Raw genomic sequence first — 9612 nt, 5'->3', positions numbered from 1 at the left:
ATCAACAGCTTAGTGGGGATGTCCCTGACTTAATAAAGAGTTAGATTATCTGTCTCAACTCAGAACATAAAGGAGCAGCTACTAATAATTAGTATAAAGGGATTTCGTAGGATACAAGTAGGGAGCTCTTGCTCATGGAATCAGTACAACAAAAAATGTTTGTGTTCACCATATTTACAAGTCAGCTTAGATATAAAGAGTCCTGTCTACGCTGTGCAAGGGTTTGTCTGTGGTAACAGGAGAGCTGAAGATGCAGAACGTTGATGCTGAGGGACAGAGAGCCTTTTTGGGGTGTATGGGTTCTCTAGGGCTGTTACAACAAAACTACCACAAACCGGGTGGTTTAAACAATAGAAGTTTATTTTCTCACAGTTCCGGAGGCTAGAAGTCCGAGATCAAGGGGTCAGCAGGTCTGATGTCTTTTGAGGCCTCTCTCCTTGGATTGCAGAGAGCCATCTTCTTACTGTATCCTCACGTGGTCATACCTCAGTCTGAGTTGTCTGTGCCTTAATCTCTTGTGATAAGGAAAGCACTCAGATTGGTTTAGGGCCCACTCATATGATCTTGTTTTACCTTAATTGCCTCTTTATAGTCCCTTTCTCCTAGAATAGCCACATTCTGAGGTTGCTGGAGGTTAGGACTTCAACATATGAATTTGGAGGGAGGACAAAATTTAGCCCATAGCGTTGGGAAATATGCTATTCTAGATCTTTCAGAATCTAGCTCCAGGAAATGTGGAAGCAGTTCACAGGATTTCCCAATGGAGACTCTTGATTATTCATATAATTCCCGAAGATTCTGGGAAAGATGCTCCAACATCTTTCTAGCATTGAGCAATATTTCCATATATGGCCACACATGCAGAGTAGAAGAGTCGATGACTGTTATAATGTATTAATCTTTAGTAAAGATGAGTAAAGATGCACAATATTTTTTTCCCAGAGACGTTGTCAAAGTTGTTTAGGACATTTTACTAAGTATAGGCGTCCAAAACATTTATATGCCTAGGGCATCTCAACCACATATTTATCAACAAATTTACAAATATTAGTATTATATAAGAAATGGGGCTTTACAGTGTGTATTTGTCAGGGTAAGCTAACTGCCATAACAAACAGCCCCCAAATTTCAATGCCTTAAATTTTCTTTCTTCCTCATGCAAAATCTAGTAGATGTTCCTGATTAGGCAGCTGTTCTGGGCAATTCTTCTCCAATTGGTCATTCAGGGAAGCAGGCACTTTTCATTTTATGGAACTGCCATCTGAAACAGGTGGATTCCAAGGTTTCCATGGAAGGGGAAGAGAGCATGAGGAAGGCACAACGGACCCTTACTTTCCTTGACCTGGACGTGAAGCACATCAATTCTTTTCACGTTGGCTAGGACCAGATTTCTAGTCCCTTAGATTTTAAGGGACTGGAAAACTTATGGTCCTTGGCTTGGTAGCTGCTTCCCAGTCGCAACTCTATACTGCGAGCACAGAATTGGAATCTCTGGTGGTCAGCTAGCCGCCAAACCCTGCTACACACAGCAACTCCAATAAAAGTTTCTTTAAATTAAGTTGAACTGGACAGGCAGTGGTTAAAAGCCAGAATGTCTGGCTAGAGTCCTGGCTCCGCTGCTTACTTGCTGTGGGACCCTGGAAATTCTGGTTAATTCTAACCACCTTGGTTTCCTCATCTGTAAAGTGGGAATATTATTTGAAAGGCTGAACAGCATAACTGTAAAGCATTTGGAACAATACCTGGCCCCTGGTTAGCACTCTCTAATTCTTAGCTATTCTTCTTTTCGTAGAGTCTGCCACAATTACAACTCCTCGTGAAGTAGACTCAGAAAGGCTTGAGAACCAGTAGCCCCCAGCTGCAGCTTGGACAAGTCTAAGCAGATGATTCGGATTGGATGAATGGATCAATATTCTCTCTTGCAAAGCTGAATGTGTAACACTCACACAGTAAGTCAGCAGATTATTGTGGGAGTAGAATTCAAAAAATGAAAAGAATAAAGCCAACCAACACCCAGAGAAAGGGCAACGATCAGAGGCCATGGGACAATAAAAGCCAAGAGTAGTCAGAAACCATGAATGGCACGAGCTAAGGAAGACAATGGAGAGAAGTCAGTTCATCGCTCGGTAGCAGGGACAGCAGCTTCAGAGAGTGGCTGAGTCACCAGAATGGTATAGGACCGCAGTCGGGATGCACACAGCACAATGGCAGGAACTGGTAACATCCCACGTGATCTTCCAGATTCATTCCAGTGGGGAAGGGGAGACCGGCTGTAAGTCAGACCTTTGTCTTCTTCACTTTAAAGCCCCATTACTTATGACTCGCTAGCATGTCATTTTGGCACGGGATCTGAAAGAGCCTGTCATTGCAGTCACTGTGATTCATTGGAAACTCAGAAGTGAGTCTCGTTCTTTTTTCTGATAATGCAAGTACAGTGGATGGAAATCACTGTTCTCAGATACAGATGTATAAAAAAACCTTCTACATCAAGATACTTCCTGATTCTGGGCACCTCTGTCCCCCGATTCTACCACGCATATGGAAATTCAACTTCATTCATTCTTTAAGCTTGATCCCAATCTTTCCAGGGTTGTTGATGGCTCTGCAATCTTATACAGGGCCAGGGCATCAGGGAAGTCACAGAAAGGGCCACTGGTCATTGGTCCTCTCTTCGTAGCCCTGGCCATGCTCTGTCTGCGTCGTCCCTTTGGGTCCAGCAGCGCCTCCCACCAGGTCTGCGGCACAGACGTTTTTTGCCAAGGTTGAGAGTGCCATGCTCAGGGTCCCATGCGCCCTGCAGCCATTCCTTTCTGGGGTCTTCCTCGCTCCCTCCCTGGCAATACCACCCAAAAGCACGATCTGGGTCCCCAGTCCAAAACCCAGCTTCCTCTGGCCCTCACTGAGCCTGCACAGTATTTTTTTCTAAACTGCGCGGTTGTTTCACTTCAACTTTTACAAGTCGTTTTATCTCTACCTATAATCTCTCCTCTACTGAGGCTTAGCCTTTTAAAATAAAAGCCAGACAGTTTTCCAAGCAACTTCAATGGCCCTCCTTACTACAGCCTATACCTTGCGGGAAGAAAGCACAGACCCTACTACCTACTTATATGAGAAGAAAGGAAAGGGAAAAATAGAGGAATATAAAATTTAAATATTTTTAAATATCTTTCATTCTCATTTGTTTTCTTTTTGTCTTAGACGCTTCAAAGCTCAGATTCAAATTTCATGCTTGGTACCCACAGAGTTAGAATATTTACTAGTTTATGTTTCTTAAATTTTGAATTGTGATTCAGTCTCATTTTACTAACTTTATTACTAATGCCTTGTAAACAAGTGTTCTCCTACTTATTAAAACTGATATTGATTCTTTTAAAGATGATATAATTCATTGCAGCAATTGATATTGATTGATTGATATCAGTCAAACTGATATTGATTTTTTAGAAACTGATACAATTCATCTAGAGTTTGGTAGGTTATAGGAGTGGAGACCTACTCAAGCTATGAGGACTCAAGGAGACAGACATGACTTGTGAATTGGACGTTCCTCCATGGTGTCCTACAGGTCTAGTAACTGCGTCAGCTTCCAATGACTCCACAGTGTGCCCCACCACAATGGAGACTCAACTATTCTGTGTCTGATTGTCTTGCTCTGGATACCACCACTAAGCTGACCCTCTGTTTTGCTCAGCATCATGGTATGTATTTTAGTTTCTTTCTTCTTGTCTTTCTCTGCTTGTCGGCTTCTACCAATTACCTTTCCTCAATCTTTGTCTTTCAGTTTTCGCCTTCACTACTAGTTGAACACCTTCGAAATAAAGAGGATATTCATCAGTCTAATTAGCCACAATTATCCCCACTGGACAGAGATTTCATGATAAGTCAACTCATAGGTTATTGACTGAATGATGAGTTGGCTCTTCTTGGATCAGATAACTGCCCTTGTTCATGTTAATCGTGGCTGAGGTGACAGGGGCATTTTACACAAGAAGAGAACTGCAGGCAGAAGTAATGCTCTAGAAGAGGACTACAGGGAAGAACCTCCTAGAAGGGGCTGTGAGCAGACAGCTATGTTAAGGCTTAGCTTGCTCAGTATTGCCGTTAAAAGTCCAGTAAATAGGGCAACTATTGCTCTTGGAGTAGTATAAATATATCCTTTCCCTTTGGGGATAAAATCCTACTCCAACTCACACAGACGTGGTTTGGCCCTATGACTCCCATGACCAAGTCCAAACTGGTACATCTTCCAAAGTCTGGGTTATTTAGTCTTAAGTAAGAACTTATACAACACTGTAACCTGTGACCACCAAATGAGATTACACTTTCTATTTGTATCTAAATTATTATGATGCAAGTTCCCAAGTGGCCCCCTAAATACAGTTTCTAATGACGACTTCTGATCTCTGTATTATTTTACATACCCATTTGCCCAGCTTGTGCTAGATTGTGGATGCAAATAAGGTCACGCTAAGTGCAATAACTAGTCCTGGCTCATGGCATCACCTGCATAAGGCAGGACTTCAGTCCCCTTCCGAAGTCTCAGTTTCTGGAGGCATTTTAGGCATTGTCAGTGAGTGTCTTATACATGTTCACAAAAACACTCTGAGTCAGCAACCACCCACCAGGCACCACGTTAGCTCACTGGAGCTGTAGTTCTTCCAGCAGCGCTATGTTTCCCTGGAGGATCTGGTCCTGCTCTGTTGGCCTGGTAATTTATGCGGGGTTCTGCTGATGTTCAGGGAGGCCTCTCGAAAGTTCCCTACAGACGTCGCCAGGACTGATCCCAGCTTCTGTCTCTGCTCTGCCAGGTGTGGCAGTTCCTACTGTCTCAGCCACTGCTCTGCCTGCCAGTTTCTCTTCAATTCCATCTCTCACCAAGCACCACAACAAAGACCCTGAAGGAGGGATGCTTCTCTTCCTCTTGAATTCAATTCTGCAAGGAGGAATCCAAAGCCATGGGGTCAGTGGTTTACAGCTTTGAGTCAAACAGCACTTTCGATGTTTACTTATAGCCCACACTCTCCGTAGGTCCCAGATAGATGCCCACTCGGGGGACTCTAAATGAGAAAGAGCTGAATGACAGCCACCAGGGTGACCGCAGAGTGCCATTCTCCTCCTAGGAAGGCTCTCTTACAAACTAACTTCACTGTTTCCAATTTGGTCTTCTGTAAGGTGATTTCTGCCAGGAGGGAATTTTGTCCTCATGCAAATGGCTCCTACTGGGCCCACACTACCGGTTTGCCAGACATCCCTGCTTGCTAACTTCAAATTGGGATTCTCTGCTCTGCTGAGATATTGTTTTCTATGTTGTTCTTTCCCATGTCTACCTGGCAGATTTGAAGATCTTCAGTAAAGCTGCACAAATACATACGCTGTTTACATCACCAAAGGAGAACCGAGGTGCCCCTGCAGACATTAGCAAGTGATAACACAGTGACAAAAAATATTGCAGTGATGAGCAAAACAAATGCCCCTTCTATGTGTTGGAGCCAACTGCTTAGTCTAATATGCGTAATTCATTATACACTTGCCAGTTTCCAGAAACTGTGCGGAAATTATTTCACAAATAATAAGTCATTGAAATTCAGAAGAATAATTTAGAAAGCTGTCAGTATTTCCCAGGAACAAAGAAAATAAAGAATGAATCTGTCAGGATCACCTGTGGAAAGTGACTAAATTAGATTTGCTTAGAGCAAATTATTTATCCAAATTAAATGGGAAAAGGGAAGTTTTGAACATGTTTTGTTGAGAAATATCAAAAGTATTTATTGGGAATTCAAGAACAATTTATTATGAAATAAGGGAAAGTTAACTTCAAATCTGATTATATCACTAATATAATTGATTAAACTGTTTTATTTTGTACTGAATTTACATATTCCTTCAGTTTCTGGAATACCTGTTTGTTATTTGCTTTTTAATGTCTATGCCATTCTCAGAAGAGCATTTTTCTCATAGAATGTATTCCAAATGATACGATAAGACAAGGAGCAAATGAATGATTGACATGTATAAAAGAAAGAACGTGTCTCTTAAATATTAACATTTAAGCTGGTGTTCTAGAAGCAGCATGGGGAAAGTGGCTAGGAGCACAGCCCAGAAGCAGACACGTTGGTTCGTGCTCTGACTCTGTGTGTTAGCAGTGTGAACCTGTACATTACACTTAACATCTCTGCCTCAGTTTCCTCCTCTGAAAGTGGGGATAATAACAGCGCCTTATCTCATAGGATTGTGGTGGCGATTAGGTGAGATTCACATGTATATCTTTACAATATTGCCTGACATGTAGTAAGGCGTAAGCGATTATTATTATGATGCCTTTAACTTCTATAGGAATACTTTTCATTGTAAGTAAAAAAACAGTTAAAGGATTTTGAACTTTCAACATTATCTATCATTAACTTGTTTTACATAAGCCAAAGACTAAAGTTTAAGAAATTTTCAAGATAGAAAATGTTATGCATGCCGAAGAGAAAAATGTGCCCAGGAGATGTGAACACGAAGTAAGAGAATTCTGACGTTTGGGGGACATCCTCGTGGCAGGAGACAGTGCTGACGGGCAAGGCAAAAAGCAGAGGTGAGAGATGCCAAACCACAAAGGGGCTAGAGAAAACCAAAAACCAAACCAAAAAAGACAAAAAATATTACCAGCAGACATATCACAGGTCTGCTCATCACATGAACACGATCTTAATAGAAGATTTCGACTCAGTCTTTTGGAGACTCTTTTTCTTACAGAATGATTCATTCCACTGCATAAGTGGACAGTGTAAACAGACATTCCCTGGTGCCCCATGTCGTGTCCCGTGGGCCTGTCCCTGGTCTCTACTACAGATCTGGGACACAGGTACCTGCAAGGCAGGACTTGGACTGAGAGTCTCACCTGCAGCTCATCTTGTGCGTGCTTTTCTGCTCCTGCTTCTGCGTCTTGCCTGCAGGTACAGGCGCTTGCTCTGGCTGCCAGCGCTCAGCTGTCGCCACTCTGAGGAGCTTCCCACGGGCTTGCTGCTGTCCGTCGCCACTTAGCGTCATCCCTGTGCTGTTGTGTTCCTTGTGGAAACGTTCAGAAGAAAATAAAACCTTTCTGGCTGGGCGCAGTGGCTCACACGTGTAATCCTACTACTCTGAGAGGCCGAGGAGGTGGGAGGATCGCTTGAGCTGAGGAGTTCGAGACCGGCCTGAGCAAGAGTGAGACCCTCGTCTCTACTAAAAATAGAAAAAATTAGCAAGGTGTGGTGGCACGTGCCTGTAGTCCGAGCTACTCGGGAGGCTGAGGAAGGAGGATTGCTTGAGCCCAGGAGTCTGAGGTTGCTGTGAGCTAGGCTAATGCCACTGCACTCTAGCCTGGGCAACAGAGCAAGACTCTGTCTCAAAAAAAAACACGTCTTACAAGCTTTAACTTATGTAATCCTAACAATAGTCTCATTTTACAAATAAGGAAACTGAGCTCAGAAAAGTTAAAAACCCAAAGGCCACACAGCTAGCAAGCAACTGACAGAACTAAGCATTCTGGTTGCAGAAGCTAGATTCATACATATTGCATGTCACAGTGTGGTATAGTTATTATGAATAAGAGAATGTACCTATCTCTAACATGGGACAGTTTACAGTTCCCAGGTAAAGAAAGAGTGGGCAGTCAAGGAGAATTCACCGACAATATTTTTTGGGTAAAAACCAGATTTTGATATAACTGCTCAGAGACGAACTATGGGAAAAAGTCTACAGTAATAAATAAATATACAAACTAAGAGAAAGATAAGATCATGGTACAATTGGATAATAGTTCAGAAAAAAATAAAGTTAGATTCTTATCTAACACATTATACCAAAAACAAAAATTCTAAATAATCCAAAGATTTAAGCTCAAAATATAAAAACATAAAACCACATGAAGAAGAGATTTCTTTAAAACAACACACTGTTAGAGTAGGATAAAGCTTCCTAGTATAAAATGAACCTGGAATTCATTAAAAAATCGGACTGATAAAATGAATCACAGAAAAAAATCTTAATTTTTTAAAATTGTATTTCTTGTTATTTTGGTTTTTAAAAAATTTTTTGTGTCTGGGCTGATTCATCTACCAAAAATTTAAAAATTCTTCAACAGGAAAGCTGGCTGGGCGTGGTGGCTCACGCTTGTAACCCTAGCACTCTGGGAGGCTGAGGCGGGAGGATCACTTGAGCTGAGGAGTTTGAGACCAGCCTGAGCAAGAGTGAGACTCCATCTCTACCAAAAATAGAAAAAATTAGCTGAGCATGGTGATGTGCACCTGTAGTCCCAGCTACTTGGGAGGTTGAGGCAGGAGGATCACTTGAGCCCAGGAGTTTGGGGTTGCAGTTAGCTATGATGATGCCACTGCACTCCAGCCAGGGCAACAGAATAAGACTCTGTCCCCCTCGCCCAGAAAAAAAACCTTTCTCTGAAAGCTAATCAATCATCCTGTAGTTAGGTTTGATTTTCTCTCAGTGCCAGGGTGGACCTGTCCTGGATTGTTGGTCTGGTCTCATGTCAGAGGGAGTAATTGTTGACAAGAAGTCAGAGTCAGTGTCAAAATCCTTTAGTCACAATTGAGCAACAAGGAAGGTTTGGAAGGAGTGACTTCCAGGCTATTGTTAAGTTCAATTTTGTCTGTTCTGGAGCTGTTATCTGTCATCTCAAAGAGCTGGGCCAGTATTATTCTGTTAGGAGTTGTATTTACGTAGAAATTTGACACGCAACAGTTACAAAGTTTAAAAAGGAAAATACAAAGTAAAATTTATAGTAATTTGATAATCCAAGTTTGCATATTTTTTTAAAGCCATGAAGGTAGGCGTAAAGGCAACCAATTGAATAAATCAAATGACCATGGGAAAATGGGTAAAGCCTGTTGTAAACATGTGGTCTGTTTTCTTATTTTGTGTTTTTGGGTCTCAACTTCCCCAGAGGAATTTATCCAGATACAGTATGTAGTATTGAGTGATGTCACATACATCTCTCTGTTTAGCTAGTAGGTAGTATCCTATGATTTAGCATTCCATGTCTGGGTTGAATTAAAGCAGAGAGAGCTAACTGCATAAAAACAAAGAGCATTGGTACAATTTAAACAAAAAATTATGTTGAGGATATTGCCAAAGTTACTCATTAGGTGGACTAAAGGATTTCTTAGGTCAGGTTCTGTCAAATTATATGCAGTAGCTACTAATTGTGAAATTTCAATTACACCATTATCCTGTCAAAGAAAAAATGTAGGCATATGAAAAGAAAAAATTAAGAGAGGTAAGAGTCTCATTATGGTGGGGAGTTCTGTTCCATAGTCTTGGGGAAAACCATCTACAATATGAAACTGTCAACTTCTCTTCCTGGTCTGCAGTCTGAACGTCTCTGTCATGGCATTGGGTGGTCCAGTGAACTTTTGTTATGGCCTTTACATTAGGCGAGACATCTTCTTCTTCTTGAGATCTTCTTCTTGCCTAAATTTAGAACTTTGATACTGGGGAAGCCTATCAGAGATTCCAAAAGGTTTAAAACACTTGATCATGCCTTAAAATTTATTCAGTTTCAGATTATAGGGCCTCAGGAACAGGGCAGTTCTTGTTCTTAGTTGGAGAGCTGTAGCCAGATACTGGAAGGAA

General features: G+C 41.7%; 1 protein-coding gene across 1 annotated transcript in view; it reads right to left on the bottom strand.

Annotated features, from left to right (window-relative positions):
• The window catches only part of METAP1 (methionyl aminopeptidase 1), a 77813-nt gene extending 70781 nt beyond the window's left edge, over positions 1-7032 (bottom strand). Inside the window, exon 1 of the mRNA XM_012641068.1 lies at positions 6884-7032. Coding sequence (XP_012496522.1) covers positions 6884-7032 — 149 coding nt within the window. The remainder of the gene's footprint in view (positions 1-6883) is intronic.
• Positions 7033-9612: the final 2580 nt, after the last annotated feature.

The sequence above is a fragment of the Propithecus coquereli genome, unplaced genomic scaffold (genome assembly GCF_000956105.1).
Source record: "Propithecus coquereli isolate 6110/MARCELLA unplaced genomic scaffold, Pcoq_1.0 Scaffold161, whole genome shotgun sequence".
Lineage (NCBI taxonomy): Eukaryota > Metazoa > Chordata > Mammalia > Primates > Indriidae > Propithecus > Propithecus coquereli.
This window is presented reverse-complemented; position numbering and strand designations above follow the sequence as displayed.